Genomic DNA, 17,778 nt, shown 5'->3' on the forward strand with positions numbered 1-17,778 from the left:
TCATGCATTGGAGAAGGAAATGGCAACCCACTCCAGTGTTCCTGCCTGGAGAATCCCCCAGGGACGGGGGAGCCTGGTGGGCTGCCGTCTTTGCGATCGCACAGAGTCGGACACGACTGAAGCGACTTAGCAGCAGCAGCAACAGCATACGAGGGAAATCACACATTTGGGGCCAAGCTGGGACCACAAAGCAGGTAGGCTGATCATCCCTCCGCCTCAAAGGTCTTTGCAGGGCGCACACATGCCTTTAATGGACAATCTACACCGCCCTACAACGGATGGAGAGAGGAAGAAATAGCAGTAGTCTAAAGACAAAAGCAAAGAGAAAAAGGGAGTCAAAGAGAAGCTGTGCGAGTGGGTGTGGAGGTAGGTTGACAAGTGAACCGTGCTTTTTGCCTCTATTTCTCGTGTGGCTCAGCTGGTAAATAATCCGCCTGCAGTGCGGGAGGCCTAGGCTCGAACCCTGGGTTGGGAAGATCACCTGGAGAAGGGAAAGGCTGGCTACTCACTCCAGTATTCTGGGCTAGAGAACTCCATAGACCGTATAGTCCACGGGGTTACAGAGAGGCGGACAGGACTGAGCGAATTTCACTTCACTTGTCCGTTAACAAACTGACCGATTACTTAGCACATTTCGGGAAGTTTAGCCTTAACGCCGTTCAGGAACTTAGTATTAACCCTCAGCATAAGTTAATAAAAGACAAAGGCAGTCGAGCAAGGCGTGCTCTTCAGGCAGAAGTGGAAACTCGCGGTGCGAACCAAAACTTGAAGCAACCCGCGGGCACTGATTTGAAGACTCTGAAAGACAAGTTTGGCTGCGAGACGCGCCTGCCTCCAAGGGGTGGGGCCGCAGCACCCAAGGCGGGGTTTCCCCCAGGCCCACGCCGCCTCCGCCTGCACGTGACCCGCGGTGTTGTGGTCCGGCCCGCGTGGGTGGCGGGAGCGGCGGGAGGGCGGGGGCGAGGAGCCGCGCGTCACGTGACGGGGTTTAAATCTCCCGCAGCCAGAGCCGCGGGGGCGCCAGTGCCGCGAGTCGAGCGGGAGCAGAAGAGGCGAGGGAGGAGGGCCAGAGAGGCGGTTGAAAGATGGCGGACGAGGCGGCGCTCGCCCTTCAGCCCGGCGGCTCTCCCTCGGTCGTGGCGGCTGAGAGGGAGGCCCCGTCGCCGCCTGCTGGGGAGCCGCTCCGCAAGAGGCCGCGAAGAGACGGCCCCGGCGTCGGGCGGAGCCCGGGCGAGCCCGGTGGGATGGCCCCCGAGCGGGAACTGCCGGCGGCGGCCGGCAGTTGCCCGGCGGCGGCGGCGGCGCTGTGGCGGGAGGCCCAGGCGGCGGCGGCGGCGGCCGAAGAAGAAGACAATGGGCCGGGCTTACAGGGCCTATCCCGGGAGGCGCCACCGGCCGACGACTTCTACGACGACGACGACGACGAGGGCGAGGAGGAGGAAGAGGCGGCGGCCGCTATTGGGTACCGAGGTGCGCAGGGCGCGGGCGGCCGGGACTGCGCATCCCCCCTCCTCCTCCCGGGGCCCCTCCTGGTGTCGGGTGGTGGAGTCTCGGGCGGGTTGGGGCTCGGGCTTGTCTCTGCGGCTTCCCCCTGCCGGCCTGGGCCTTCTTCAGCCGCGCGCCTGCGGGGCTGAGGGCCGGGCTGCCGGAGCGGCCCGCGGACTCGCTCCCTCCCTTGCTCTCTACCACCCCCCGCCCCCCTTCCTCCCCGCGGCCCGCCCCAGCGGCCTCGCGTTTTGCGCAGCCGCGGGGCGGGCTACCCTGGCTGTCGGTTTTAAAATAAGTTTCTCTCCCCTCCTACTCCTTTTGTGTATTGCTTTTGTTAAATGTTCTTCGCTTCTCCGCCCCTCCCCGTCCCGCACACTTCAACCTGCAACTTTTTGACTGTCCCTTGCGCCAGCCTTTTGCCGTTGCCTTGGCTAACTGACACCTGCGAAGTTTGTTGGGGGTTTTTGGAGGGCCTTATTTTTAAACTTGTTTTAAATTTTAAAGAGCATAGTTGTTTATAAAGACATTACCCTTCTGTGGTGCAATTAATAGTGGGCATAGGAGAGTAATAGTTTTTTAGACTACTTTGCCATGAATAGTGTTTTTCCTCTAACCGTCTTCTTATAGTGGTTTTTACATTAACTGTCTTCGTGTGTGTATATGTAACCCTGAAACACGAATTGACATTTTTCTGACATGCTAAAATAGATGTGATAGTTGTGCGTCTCGTCATCCTTCAGTGTTTTCATAGTTTTTTTTTTTAATTTTACATAATTGTGTTAGTTTTCATAGTTTTTATCTAGACAGATGTGCCTCTTATTTGTACCAATAAATCCAACCAGTGGACCATTTGACCATATGTAAAGATAACGTGTGCATTAGGGACTGGATTAGAAAAACAACACTGTTTTCAAGAAACATAGTTTAATAAGGGAAACGAATAATGCAAAGGTACCTTTGTCGATTTAGCGTTATGTAAGAGAAGTGCAAGTTGCCATAGCTGTATTTGCATGACTTTTTGGGTAAATTTTTATTTGGTAAGTTTTATGAACCATTATTTGTGATCGATAAATTCAGTCAAGGTTGCTACTTTTTGTGTTTTGATTAAGTAGACTTAATTTATTTCTAGATTTTGATGAAACTTAGCTTCTGAGCAGAATTCCTAAAGAGGATATACTGTTCCTGTGAACGGTGTGAGTTGATCCAGTAGACATTTTTTACACGGGCAGTATGAGTGAATGTTAAGTGCTTTATTCATTGGAAATTGTTGCATCACAATAATTATAGAGGTTTATAATTTTAAATGCTGATTGTTTCCACAACCTTGAGTTACCTTTGGTTTCTTTTGCAGATAACCTTCTGTTTGGTGATGAAATCATCACCAACGGTTTCCATTCGTGTGAAAGTGACGAAGATGATAGAGCCTCGCATGCGAGTTCTAGTGACTGGACTCCAAGACCTCGGATAGGTATGGTTTCACAGTTTAAGACCTGTCTTTTCTCTGTATTTTCTTTTTATGTCGACGAAAAATATATTTCTTTCTTCCCTTATTGTCTTGTGATGAGGTTCTTAGGTGTTTACTGATATTTAATGTCAGCTTGGTTTTAGGGATAGTCTAGTACTTTGTTCTGTTTTTGTTTGTTAAACAGCATGGGCCCATGGAAGCTGGCCTGTATTATTTCTCAAAAACCAGGTCCTCACACTTACGGTCCTTTCCACTTGTACCCTCCATATGGACTGGTCATCCTCCAAAGTATCTTGCTTCGTCCTTCATATCCTTCTATAATTTTTCTTAACACTACTTGACAATTTCTGTATATAACTTTTATTGCTGGTTTCCTGTATTAGAATATAAAGTCCCATGGGGGCCAGGGATTTCTGACTGATTTGTATACTGTTTAGTCAGTGCCTGGAAAAGTTTGCCCTCAGTAAATATTAAGTATTTTGATGAAATGGGAAAGTATTTTGAAGTAGAGAATACTATGAGATTTTTATATCGAAGTAGTAACATGACCATCTCAAAATATTCTTTTTCTTAATATGCTCTCATTTTTCAGAAATGCCTTGACTATTTAAAGATAGTGACGATTAGTTTCTCTTTAGTGTTTATATTGACTGTATTTTTGGTTTTCTTAAGCTAGGAACTGATTAAGAAATTTAGGGCAAAGAATTATTAAAGCTCAGAACATTAGCATTGTACGTATCATTGCAGAGACTGGTTAAGATTAAATTGAAGATTATTACTGGGAAAATTTTAAAGACAGTAGTTAAGTATAGATTTCATTTTTTTTGTGTTTTTAATGATAAATAGTGTGGGCTTTCAGGATGGGTAAGATCTTTATTGATTTGCAGAACCCTTTTGTACGTCTGTTGTATTTAAGTTATATTTTTTTAGGTTTTAACCAGAGAAATCTAATTCTAGTAGTAAATTCACTAGACTCTTGCACACGTTGTTGTTTAGTCACTAAGTTGCATCTGATTCCACCCCATGAACTGTAGCCAGCCAGGCTCCTCTGTCCCTGGGATTTCCCAGGTAATAATGCTGGATTGAGTTGCCATTTCCTTTTCCAGGGGATCTTCTCTACCCAGGGATTGAACTATGGCCTCCTGCCTTTCAGGTGGATTCTTTACTGCTGAGCCACCAGGGAATCCCTTTAAAATACATACCTGGCATTTTATAGCTCAGGGGACAGGATATATAGCATTGGCTCTGAGTCTGAGCTCCTGATTTCATTGGGATATATTAGCTCTGAAGATGTTCTGAATGAAACACCTTTGCAGTGCATTTTTTTTACTTTACGAAACAGCCTTAAGGATTGCTAATTTACTACTTCAGAAAATAAATGAGATTTTTAACTACTTGGAGTGGATTGATCCAGTTCTTTTCCCTTTCAATATAGGTCCATATACTTTTGTTCAGCAACATCTCATGATTGGCACAGATCCTCGAACAATTCTTAAAGATTTACTACCAGAAACAATTCCTCCACCTGAATTGGATGATATGACACTGTGGCAGATTGTTATTAATATCCTTTCAGAACCACCAAAAAGGAAAAAAAGAAAAGATATTAATACAATTGAAGATGCTGTGAAATTACTGCAAGAGTGCAAAAAAATAATAGTTCTAACTGGAGCTGGGGTATGTAAGATGGATGAGAATACTAGTACAAGGGGGAGGGTATGTATTTCCAGCCTTGTCCAAGTCAGAAACACATTTCTGGTATAGAATTTATTCTTACATGATAATGGGCATTTGTGTTTGGAAACTGCTAAAAAGTGAGTGCAGCAGCAGTTACCAAATTGGTTCAGGATTTTTTAAACTTCTTAGTAACCTTAAAAAAGATGCCCTTCTATCTATTGACACAGAAGGTAAGTGGGATTAAGGTAAGATTTTTACCTGCTTTATTATACCACAGCTCCTAAAGGACATGCAGGGAATTCTGCTTGCATTACAGTGTCAGGGCCTAATGATAAAAATTGGTTATTTGCTCAGCCTTCATGGAGAAACCAGGAACCTGTACGTATGTATTGGCAAGTAGAGAACTTAGTGTTGGAAAGGTAAGATTCCTCCCTCTCCTCCTTTTTTTTTTTTTTCCAGTTACACAGAAGTTTTTTTAAAGGGGAGATAGGGCACCATAAACAGAAGTGGAGTACAGATAGCAGATTAAAAAAAAACACAACACCATGATTGACTTACAAAGGATTATTACTCTAATGTACAGTTAGCTTCAATTGATTGAAAATAACAATAATACAATAGAAAAAAGGCAAAGACTATAGACAAACAAGATGGTTTGCAAATAATCATAAAAGAGGCTCAATGTCAGTACTCAGTGAATGCAAATTAAGTAATAGTGAGTTTTCACTTTTTTACCCATCAGCTTACTAAATTTTAAATGTTGATAACACACACTGTTACAGAGTGTGGAGCATTGTAAACATTCTTGTACATCGTCTCTCCTCCATTTTAAATTAAGATGATGTGATTGTGGTGGCTTGACATTTTCCATTTGCCCCACTTTCCGTCTCAATTAACTAGTTACTTAGGCTGTTTCATATTGTGTGTTGAATACAGAATATATTACATGGTAGTGACAGTTTTTAGAATAAAGTTGAGTCCTGCTTTCTGACCTGTTGAGTTCAGGGAGAGTGTTATTTAACATTAGATGATCGTGACAAATAGGTATGTTTTGCTTCCCCAGTGTGACTTAGACGTTTGTTTTTTCCCTGAGACCAGAATGGAGTAAATGCAGACAAAATTGTGAAATGGATAACTTCTGAAATCCCAGTTTGAAATTGTCAAGATTTATTTGTAGAAAAAGCACAGAATCTAAATTTGTTCTTCACAATTAAAAACTGCAATATTGTACAGCATAGTTTTTTAAGGAAAATTAAGAAATTTAGTGTTCCTGAAGTAATAGAAGCCTGATTTAGAGGAGGGATTTTTTTTGGAAATACTTGACTGATAGAAACTCTTGCCCGCTTTCTAGTTAAAATAATTTGAAATGGTTTACTTCTTTCCCAATCAAGTTGGAATTGCTTTAATTTGTTGGTTAAATGCTTATAAAGGTTTAAAGTTAGCCTGACTTAAAATTCCTTACCCCCTTATGAATGGAATATGTGGTGGACTTAATTACACTGGTTTTCTGAGTATTTTATTTCTATTAGAAATTAAACTAAGACAGTATCTTATTCCCCAAAAGTTTCAAACTAAAAATATTTTTCAGCTCTTCCCTAATTGTGTGATAAGAGGACTAGTAATTATTAAGGTAGCAGTAGATGGTTTAATTGTACAAATCATGCCATGCGTATTTCAGGTTTCTGTTTCTTGTGGAATACCTGACTTCAGGTCAAGAGACGGTATTTATGCTCGCCTTGCAATAGACTTTCCAGACCTTCCAGATCCTCAAGCAATGTTTGATATTGAATATTTCAGAAAAGACCCAAGACCATTCTTCAAGTTTGCAAAGGTACTACAAACTTTTCTAGCTGTTTCTTTGTCCTTCTGTCATGAAAAATTATTTTGAGTGGCTGTCTAGTAAATTGAGTACTAGTATTGTGGTGGAGTAAAATCACTGAAATAAAATCATTGTAGTCAGAAATCCCTTCTTCCCCATAGGCACTATCATTTGCTTTTCTTCATTTTATGATTGTGCATATTTTCAAAGAAGATGCTATTTTGTATTTTTCCAGTTTGCACTTCACTTTACATTGTCTAGACATTTTTTTAGAGGTTAGTAGATCATATAAAAGTAACATCACTGTTTTGATATTGAATGGATCACAAAGATTATAACATCTGCTCAATATGTTTTATAGTATGAGGAGATATGCCTGTGTTCGGGGTGGAGAAGGTTCTTAGATTGCATTTTAGTCAGGGTTGATTCTGCTCTAGAGTATGTAGAGCTACTCTGTTCAGTTCCGAAGCCATTTGCCATGTGGGGCTATTGAGTACCTAAGTGTACTGTACTGAGATGTTAACAAGTGTGGAAGACATACCAAGTTTTGGAAACCTAGGAAGAAAAACATACAAAATATAAATTATATATAATGATTATATGTGTAAATAACAATACTTTGGTATTGGGTTATAAATTGTGAAAATTTCACATTGTTAATGTGGTTACTAGAAAATCTGAATTGTGTATATGATTCGGATGTTTTTATTTGGCAATTCTGGAGTTTAAAGTTTGACATAATAGTCATCCCTTGGTATCTGAGGTGGGGATTGGTTTAAGATTCCCTCAGATACCAAAATCTGAGGATGCTGAAGTCCCTTATGTACAATGGTATTTGCATACAGTCTATGTATATCCTCACTGTATACTTTATTTAAGCGTTTCACCTCTCTCTTTTTGGGGGGCGGGGCTACACTGGGTCTTCATTGCTGCTCAAGGGCTTTCCGTAGTTGTGCTGCTCATCGCTGCTCTTGTTGCAGGGCACAGGCTCTAGGGTGTGTTAGCTTCAGTAGTTGCCTCGCATGGGTTTAGTTGCCCCAGCCGCATGTGGGATCTTCCTGGACCGGGGAGAGAATCCGTGTCCACTGCATTGGCAGGTGGACTCTTAGCCACTGGACCCCACCAAGGAAGCCCCTGACCCTGTATACTTAACCTTCACAGATACTGTGAGCTTTTTTGTTTTTACAAATTTGAGGCATAATGGCAATCCTACATCAAGCAAATCTGTAGGTGCCATTTTTCCAACTGCATTTGCTCACCTATGTCTGTGTCACACTTTGGTAATTCACAGTATTTCAAACTTTTTCATTATTTGTTTTTATGATCTGGGATCAGTGATCTTTGTTATTACCGAGGATGTATTGATGGTTAGCATTCTTTTTAGCAATAAAATGTTTTAAATTAAGGAATGTACATTTTTTTTGAGACATAATGCTGTTGCACACTTAATGAATTACAGTATAGTAGAAACATAACATTCTATGAATGGGGAAACCAAAAAAATTCATTTAACTGACTTGATTGGGATATTTGCTTTTTTGCTGTGGTCTGGAACCAAACTCATGGTGTCTCTGAGGTATGCTTGCATGATGTTAATAGTTGCTGGTGCAGTAAATTCAAAATTTGGTAAATTGTTATTGCTAAACTTCAGTATACTTGAAAGGGTCTTTTGTATTACTGATTATTTTTTAATGGGCATAGAAATGAAATGGAATTGAATTTTAATTAAAGGATGACCTCAACTACTTTCAAATCATGTGGTCTGTTTATATAACTATAGGAAAACCTCCGCTGATTTAGAATACATGTATTAGCTTAAATTGATGGACTATCTTAAATAATTTTGTTTTGTGCAAGTGTGCTTATAAACAGGAATTAGAATAAAATGGGGATATTACATTGGGATATTTTAGAAAACGATTTACTTGCTAAAACTGAAAACTGAATTTGAATTTGCCAGGCTACTAAGAGAAATTTGAATCTTGCCAATAATCAACTTGAAACTTAGAAAACTTTTGAACTTCATATATCAGCAGTGATGATGGTCTATCCTTTAGAATAGACTACTGGTTCACAGTGAACTGAGCAAATAATGTAAAGTTAGTTTCTGTTTGTTCTTCTTTGTTACAAGAATGTGAATTTGTGAAGATATTACTGTTTTTTATATACTGGTGCTAGGGGTACTGCTGCAAGACTTTGAAGACCAGTGAAATGGCAGTTACTTGGTTTCTTGAATTGGACTTAGGACACTGGCTCTGGTTATCAGAAATTAACACTTTTTTTCTGGCCTCACTGTGTGGCCTTTGGGATCTTAGTTCCCTGACAAGGGATGGAACTCATGCCTCCTGCAATCTGCTGTGGGAGTGCAGAGTCCTAACCACCAGACCCCAGGGGAATTGCACAGGAATTAACACTTTAAGAAAGCCATCAAGTAACTAGAAATTACTTTGATCTTGTATCTAAGAGCTTGATTTACTGGTGCATTTATTTAATGCTCACAAGATTTTTGCTGTAAATTCTGTGTTCTAAGAGGAAACAACATGCCCAGACTAACTTTCCAGCTTTTTCAAAAGTCTGTCATTTAAGTGTATATTAAATTGTCTAGTAAAGGTAGTAATCTCACATTTGGGGAAAATATGATAACTGAGAATACAAATAGCAAGGTGAGAAAGATTGTAACTTTTGTTGTCTAATGTACATAATGAGTATTCAGTTTTAGCTTAAACTGGTTTTAGTAAACTATTCTTGTTTGGTGCTTTGACAGGGACTTGAACCTCAGATTAAAAATCTGATGCTCTACCAGCTGAGTTATCCAGGCAATTTAAACTGGCTTTGATGTATAAGAATCTACAGAAGCAATTAAATATTACTCTTACAAAGACAGGTTATAAAAATGCACATAACAGAAATCTGACAGGGCAAAAGAGAAAATAAGATCTGAATTGGAGTAAAAATGCTGCTGTGCTGTGCTCAGTTGCTGAGTCATATCCAACTCTTGTCAGCCCATGGACTATAGCCCACCAGCCTCCTCTGTCCGTGAGATTTCCCAGGCAAGAATACTGGAGTGGGTTGCCATTTCCTACTACAGGGGATCTTCCCCATCCAGGAATCAAACCTGTGTCTCCTGTATTGGCAGATTGTTTACCACTGAGCCACCTGGGAAGCCCAGAGTAAAAATGGCAGTGTTAATTTGGTACAGTGTACAGATTTTATGGTGGCTGGGAGAAGAAAGAGTTGGTAGAGGCAGCATGTTTCACTTCTGTATGAAAGTCGGAGCTAAACAAATGAATTAATCTTTATAACTGCTAGTCATACAAGATTGTTTTTCAGTTCTTGCACTAAAAACTACCAAAAGGAAAGCATCTAGTTGCTGAAGTACCGCTTAAAATAAATGGTAATAGGTAAGAGAGACTGAGTTAATTTGAGTCTAAAAATGAATAATTAGGAAAAAGCTGAAGGACAAATAAGAAAGGAAAAGAATGAAGGACAGTGTTCAGAAATTAAGAATGGGGAGGATATGTAAATCTTGTATTATTTTACTAGATTCCAAAAAGAATACATGAGTAAAATACTCAGAATCTAACATTTTCTACCAGTTTCTATACTAGGCAGAAAGTTTAAAAAGATACAGGAAGCTTGGGGCTGGTGCACTGGATGACCCAGAGGGATGGTATAGGTAGGGAGGTGGGAGGGGGGTTCAGGATTGGGAACACGAGTACACCCGTGGCGGATTCATGTTGATGTATGGCAAAACCAGTAGAATATTGTAAAGTAATTAGCCTCTAATTAAAATAAATAATAAAAATAATAAAAATAAATAAAATAATAAAAAATAAAAAGATGGTTACTTTGCTAGTTGTGAGAGAAAATGAATTTTAAGTTGATGTGTAGTTGATTTAAAATGGGTTTCAGGTGTGCAGCACAGTGATTCAGTTGTGTATCACTTTTTTTTTTTCAGATTATTTATGTTATGGGTGGTTATGAGTATAGTTCCCTGTGCTGTACAGTAGGTCTTCATAGGCTACCTATTTTTATTTATTTATTTATTTTTGGCTGTCCTGAGTTTTGTTGCTGCACGAGGGCTTTCTCTAGTTGGAGCAGCAGGGGCTACTCTTCATTGTGGCTTCTCCTGCAGAGCACAGCTCTATAGAGCGCGCAGGCTTCGGTAGTTGTGGCTCACAGGCTCTGGAGCACTGGGTCGGTAGTTGTGGTGCACAGGCTTAGTTGTTCCACAGCATGTGGGCTCTTCCCAGACCAGGAATCAGACCCGTGCCTTCTGCATTGGTAGGCAGATTGTTAACAGTGGATCGTCAGGGAAGTCCCGGTTATCTATTTTATATATAGGAGTGAGTATATGTTAATCCCAAACTCCTAATTTATAACCTGTTTCCCCATTGGTAACCATAAGTTTGTTTTCTGTATCTTTGGATCTATTTCTGTTTAGTAAGTAAGTTAATTTGTTATTTTTATTTTTTAAAAGAAGTGATGTTTGATATTTGTCTATGTCTGGGTTACTTCACTTTAGTATAATAATCTCTGGGTCCATCCATTTTGGTGCAGACGGCATTATTTCATTCTTTTTTATGGCTAAATAGTACTCCATTGTATGTATTTACCACATCTTTATCAGTCATCTGTTGATGGACATTTAGGTCGTTTCTGTGTCTTGGGTGTTGTAAATAGTGCTACAGAACATTGGGGTTGCATGTATCTGTTTGAATTACAGTTTTCTCTGGATATATGCCCAGGAATGGGTTGTAGGATCATATGTCATCTCTCTTTAGGTTTTAAGGAACCTCCATAGTGCTTGTACCAATTTACACCAACAGTGTAGGGGGGTTCCTTGTGAAAGAAAATGAATTTAATAATAAAGCCATGAAAACAGGAAATATTGTGAATTTAGACCTTTTTGGAAGGAAAGTTTCTCTAGATGTATCAAGCTGTTGATTGTATATAGTGGAGAAGAAACAGATTTCCTCTAGACTGGGACCTCCAAGTAATGGGAGAGGTGTGTGAAAGAGGTTACTGGTTCATTGGAGCAATTTCTCAACCTGTTGACAGTTTGGGATGGGTAATTCTTTGCAGCGAGTGCTGTGCACTGCAGGACATTTAGCAACAACCAGTGGCCTCTTATTAAATACCATTAGCACCCTCTCGTCAGTGTGGACGATCAAAAGTGTGTGCAGATGTTGCCAGATGTCTCCTGCAAAATGGCTCCCTGTTTGAGCCACTGGTGTATCAACAGTGTGCCTAGCTATGGCACCACTTTGAATTCTTCTATAGGAGAACAATTTAGGCCAACATTAAAGCTATATATTCTTGTTCTGAACCATTGTCTTCTTGCATAAGGGCTTAAATTGATAATGAATTGTGGCCATGGTTCTCAGGAGTCCATGAAAAACAATCCTCCTATATGAGTGGCAGTTATAAAGACTAATTCATTTATCAGGTGCTGATAAATATGAGTGATTTTTATTAAGAGTCAGTGAAGGTAAAACTGAGGTTGTATAAAATAACTTTTTTTAAAGGACTATGTTCAAAGATATAGTTGCTGTCCCATATTGAATACAGTGAATGTTCTTTCCCCTAAAGGGATAAAATTCAAGGAAAGGAGAGGGATAAATACGAACTTCCAAAAATGTATATTTATTCAGTAAATTGTCACTTAATTGATAGGTACAAACATACCAGATTAAGTAGTTACAAGGTTAAGGAATCTTAAAACCAGCTCATTTGTAGTATTTTCCGTTCAGTAAACTTTCTGTCAGATACTTGAATACTTCATAACAATCACAGTGTTAGTCAGGTGGTTCATCATAGGTTCCATCTATCGTAACTCATCTGGCAAGTGTTCATTTTGACATTTTCTGCTTTCTGCTACTAAAAATGTATTGCTCTGATTGTCCTTTTTGATGTTTCTGATGTTCTAAATTTCCTGAAAGCAAAATTGCTAATGGTTATGGGTGAATAAAATGTACTCCCATCAGAAGTGTATTGGAAAGCTAAATTAGCATGCCCATGCTCTTTCCCCCACAGAAAAAGCCTCCCATGATACATTAGTATTGTTGGTTTGTTTTTTTTTAGAATGTGTGTTGTGTGTATGGTTTGAAAAGATTGAAACTGTAGAAAACATGTTAGTTGGCCTCTCCCTTCAGTTTTCCTGTCTAATCTTTCTTAAAGGTTACCATGGTAAAATGTTTAACTGGTTTCCTTCTAGGAAAAAAAAAAGAGTAAACCTGTTTCTGTGTGTGTGTAGGGGGGAGAAATATTATTAAGTTTCTAATAATACTTTAAAAATGACCACCAACAAAATCACACTCTTCTCTCTATATTGCTTTTTTCTCCACTTAATATTCTTGGAAATAGTTTCATAATGGCTCTTAAATGTACCTCATTTTAAAGAAAAGGCTGAATAGTATTGTTTCATAGTTGGACCACAGTATAATCATCTGTTAATGGCTATCTAGAGTTTTTAAGGCAGTCAAGTTCTTTTTTTGTTATTAATACTAGCGTGGATGACTGCTTCTTACTACTTGTCATGTATCTTTGAATCGCCTGTTGTTCTTAGTAGTTTTTTTTTTTCATTGAGATTCTTTTCTTCGTACTGATTTGTGAGAACTTTTTTTTTTTTTTTTTGCAATGCAGAGCTTGTGGGATCTTGGTTCCCTGACCAGGGATTGAACCTGGGCCATAGCAGTAAAAGTTGTGTGCAGGCCTAAACGCTGGACTGCCAGGAAATTCCCAAGAACGTGTATTTTTAAAAAATTATTTATTTTTGGTCGCACTGGGTCATTGTTGCTTTCTACAGACTTTCTGTAGTTGCAGCAAGTAGGGGCTACTCTTCATTCTAGTGCTCTGGCTTCTCATTACGGTGGCTTCTCTGGTTGGCAGAACACACGCTCTAGGTACATTGGCTTCAGTACTTGCAGCGCACAGGCTCAGTAGTTGTGGTACACAGGCTTAGTTGCTCTGTGCCATTTGAAATCTTCCTGTTGTAGGGATTGAACCCATGTGCCTTGCATTAGCAACTGGATTCTTATCCACGGTGCCCTCAGGAAAGTCCTGAGAACATATATTCTTGAAGTGTTGGTGGATGATTAGAATTCGTCTCCAGTAATCCCATGTGGGATGTGCAATGTGAAAAATGCTTAACTAGATTAGTCTCAGTAGACTGATTTGCAGTACCTCATAGAAATGGTACTTCACCTGAAGGAAGAACGGGGAACTTGAAGTTGAGGGATCAGAAACTGCATAGTGGTTAAGAGCTGCACTTTGGCATCAAAACTGGGTTTGAATGATAGTTCTGCTACTTTCTGCTTTTGTGACTTTTGGTGTTACCTCTGTGCTTTGGTTTTCTCACCTGCAAGATGGGGATATACATGTCTAGAAAGGAGGATCAACAGATCTTTTCTGTACAGGTCCTGGTAGTAAAGGTAATCTGCCTTGTGGCCACATGGGAACTCGGTCATACTGTGTTCTTTTCCTTTACAGTCCTTGGAAATGTAAAAATCCAGTCCTCAGCCCAGTCTGCAGCATTATTATAAAGGGCTCTTGTTATACCTGGGACATACATTAAGTATTTATGAATAGCTTCACTAATTGAAATTCTCTTACGTTATGTTAGTACAGGGGCCAGCAAACTACAGCCTTAGTCCAGATGTGGCCCACTGCCTGTTTATTTACAACTATGAGCTAAAAGTTTTAAATGGATGTGAAAAAAAATAAAAAGAATAATACTTTACATCATGTGAACATTATATGAAATTCTAATATCAGTGACTATAAATAAAGTTTCACTGGAACACAGCCATGCTCATTCATTGACATGTTGCCTGTGGCTGCTTAAGTACTACAGTGGAAGACTTGAATGGTTGTAATACAGACCATAAAGACAAGAGATCACATGGCCTGCAAAACCTTAAATACTTGCTACCTGGTATCCCAGTGTGGAAAAAGTTGAGGAAGCGAGCTTTTTAATGGGGAAAAAAGTACATTTGTCAGGTGACTGATTTACAAGTTTTTGACTAGGAAAGATACTGAGTAGTCTGTGATTTTGTGGAATGAGTGAAACAAGACTAGGGATTATGAAGATTTTTCATTACTGTGGTTAGTTGGTTTCACTTACTTTTTGGGACTTTTAAATTTTTTAGAAAATTTAAATTCTAGTTTCTTAGCAACTCTTCCTACTGCTTATTGAAATAGTGGCATCTCAAACTTTGGTGAGTCCTTCTAGTTTCGAGGGGCTGCAGTTAACACCCCTGCCTTTGACTGGATTTCTCATTCATATTGGTAGAAATTGTGAGAAGCAAACAAGCAGAGGGCATCTCTGGAGAAAAACCATTATTCCTACATGAAAACTCACTATGGCAAAAAAGTTGGTTGCTAGTGGCCAATTACTGGATTGTTTGCACATTTCTGGACATAGCTTATAAAAGCAGCTTGTCATTTTAATAGCATTTCAAGCATTTGGTCCCAGCTCTGCTTCCAGTCTACTGTAAATGGATTCCTATGGCAATAACAGTGGTCCAACCCACATGACTGGATCCTAAATAGGACTTAAGGAGGTTCAGATTTAGGATGCCCTGTCTTGCTTAGAACAGATCTGGAATGTCACAATTCCAACAGGAAGAATTAATCTGTATTTTATCTGAAAATTGTATCTCCTGCCAGCCAATTAGGTTTTTTAATTTTTTTTTTGGTCTGTGTTGGATCTTCATTGCTGCATGTAGGCTTTCTCTAGTTGTGGCCAGCGGAGGCTTCTCTTTATGGTGCCTCTCACTGGTGGCTTCTCTTGTTTAGGAGCACAAACTCTTGGGTGCGTGGGCCTCAGTCGTCGGGGCATGTGAGCTCAGAAGTTGCGGCTCTCATACTTCCAGGGCACTGGCTCAGTAGTTGCCGTGCATGGGCTTAGTTGCCACAGGAAATCTGGGATCTTCCTGGACCAGGGATTGAACCCATGTCTTCTACATTGGCAGGTGGATTCTTTACCACTGAGCCACCAGAGAAGCCCTCGATTGAATTTTTAACAAATTTTCCTTGTTAAGGGGTTGGGAGCTTAGAAAATTTAAATTCTAGTTTCTTAACTTTTCATACTATCTATTGAAATAGCGGCATCTTGGTGAGTCCTTATTTAGGGATAGTTCTGTTAAGAAAGTCCTGTCAGAGTAAATTTTTCCCATTATTTCAGATTATATCCCTTAGTTGGAATGCAGTACTTAAATCTAGTGATTCAGACATGGTCCACTGCATATTTGGAAGAAAATAGACAAAGTTTCAAATAACCATTAAACGTAAGCTTACAAAATAAACCCTTCATAAATTATTCCGAACTACAGGAATTGATTTGTAAATCTAAGTACTGAATTACCCCTGAATTGTTAGTGGGTTGGACATGAAGGGAAACTGAAGTACAGAGCTGAATCTAGTATCCCACAAATTTTTGTTGGTGGTGTTGTTTTAATAATTCTATTTTATTAAATTCTTTCATGAAAAGTCTACACGGTCACCACAGATAAGTCACTGCAGAAGCTTTACTCCTTTTTGCCAGCACCAGTATTGGCCTCTGCAGTCTCCCTGACTGTCTTCATTCTGTTCTAGCCTTCCTTTCGCTGTCTTCTTGACATGTTTTTCTCCTCCAGGCCATGTCTTGCAAGTCTGTGTTGGGGCTTATTCTTATTCCCATAATCCCAGGAATTGAAAATCATGCCAAAGCCATTTGTTTTGCCACCACCAAAATCGGTTCTGAATCCAAACACAAGGGTGCCATCTGGTATGGTTTTGTACATTTTGGCTAGTTGTTTTTTTTTTTTCTTCTGAATTTCTGTCTTGGGTACTGTTTCCTACCCATGGTGAAGGTCAACGATGACCATTTGTTTCCACTGAAGTAATCAGTTGGTCCTGAGCTTTCTACTCTGGATAGTTACTGTGTCGTTCATCATCTTCAAGCAGTCAGGGAGGAGAAGAGCTAGTGTCCCACAGGATTTTGTCCTTAAACCTTCCCTTTTAAAAAGGGTGGCCAATAAGGCACGTGAAACTTCCTTCTGTGGGGTGGAGTCCTGGTACTCTTGCTGCTGCTCAGCCTTGCTCTGAAGGTAGGCAGCCGTTTGTTCTTGTACTGCTGGCTTGCTATTAGCACTTTCCTGACTACTGTTCTATCTGTTGCCTAGAATATTGTATTTGTTAAAAAAAATTCTAACAGCTATTTCCAGAGGGGAGATTTATAAGGTGTTGGTATTAGAACAAAGCAATCTGATGAGAAAACAGTGGTTAAGAGAGCACAACCTAGTTGTCTAGACAAAATGTGACATGTTTTTTTATAAACATTCGCTTTAATAAACTCTTCACTTGTTACTTCTTTCTATATGCATTGTCTTTCTTGAATTGCAGAGTTGTTCATGATCTTAATGAGAAAAATTTGGGAGGCAGAATTATTGGGTTTTGTGTATGTCGCATTTTCAACAGCATATGGTCATGTATGTGATAGACCTTATAATGAGATTTATAATGAGACATGCCTATTATTTTCACCTAAAGGGTATCTTGGTAGGCAGTTTTTTAAACTTGAAATATTTAGTAGATTAAAAGTTAAAGTCATGTAGAATCTTTACTATTAAACGCTTTTGCATAATGTCAGAATTGAAGACTCCAACCCCCTTCCCAGTTTTATAGCTTGTTTCTATCCTTCCTGACTTGTTTAAGAAGTATCTGTGCTTTGCATATAATTCCCATTTTTGCTTCTTTACAAAACAACAAAACCAAAATTATACACATTGGTGACTAACTTGACTTTTTTCACATGTCATGGGCCATCTTGCAGGTCACTCCCTCATTCATTTTAATGGCTGCACAATCCAGTATTATGGATGTACCATGTTTCTACAGCCAGTCCTCTGTTGGTGGACATATGGTTGTATCTAGTTTTTTGCTAGCACTTTAATAGGTTAGAGGCTGTAATGAATGGTAAGGAAGTAGGTAGAAGTACTACTTCAATGAAAAAAGTAGAGAAGAAACTTCCTTTGCCATAGTCACTTACTAAATGAAATTTAATAAAAACACTGTCAAAAGTTGAGAGGACCGAAATTGATACTTTTTTTCTGATCTTTTTGCCATGTGTATATCTGAATTCTTTGTTTTTAAAGAAGAAACAGCATTGAAGCATTATTTGGGGGGAAAAACACACACACAAAATCCAGCAACTCAGCATTCATGAGCAACTCTATACTATACCAGTATGTGCCTGTGCAGTGGAAGGAAAACAATTTTGGTAAGGAATTAAAACTTTAGCTTTGAACTTCCAACAGGTTGATATTTATAATGAATGATGAATCAA

General features: G+C 39.7%; 1 protein-coding gene and 1 pseudogene across 3 annotated transcripts in view; one reads left to right on the forward strand and one right to left on the reverse strand.

The window, feature by feature from the left end:
- The first annotated feature begins 999 nt into the window (after positions 1–999).
- Positions 1,000–17,778, forward strand: part of SIRT1 (sirtuin 1) — a 32,110-nt gene continuing 15,331 nt past the window's right edge. For 2 of the 3 annotated variants that reach the window (XM_061405127.1, XM_061405128.1), the window contains exons 1-4: positions 1,000–1,470; positions 2,840–2,956; positions 4,389–4,630; positions 6,309–6,461. In XM_061405127.1, the coding sequence (XP_061261111.1) occupies positions 1,086–1,470; positions 2,840–2,956; positions 4,389–4,630; positions 6,309–6,461 (897 nt within the window). In that variant the 5' untranslated portion in view covers positions 1,000–1,085. Of the gene's footprint in view, positions 1,471–2,839; positions 2,957–4,388; positions 4,631–6,308; positions 6,462–17,594; positions 17,713–17,778 lie in introns of those variants that run through there. The other variant, XM_061405129.1, reaches the window with a different exon arrangement.
- Positions 12,989–17,612, reverse strand: LOC133240403 (small ribosomal subunit protein eS24-like; annotated as a pseudogene).

The sequence above is a fragment of the Bos javanicus genome, chromosome 28 (genome assembly GCF_032452875.1).
Source record: "Bos javanicus breed banteng chromosome 28, ARS-OSU_banteng_1.0, whole genome shotgun sequence".
NCBI classification, from domain to species: Eukaryota; Metazoa; Chordata; class Mammalia; order Artiodactyla; family Bovidae; genus Bos; species Bos javanicus.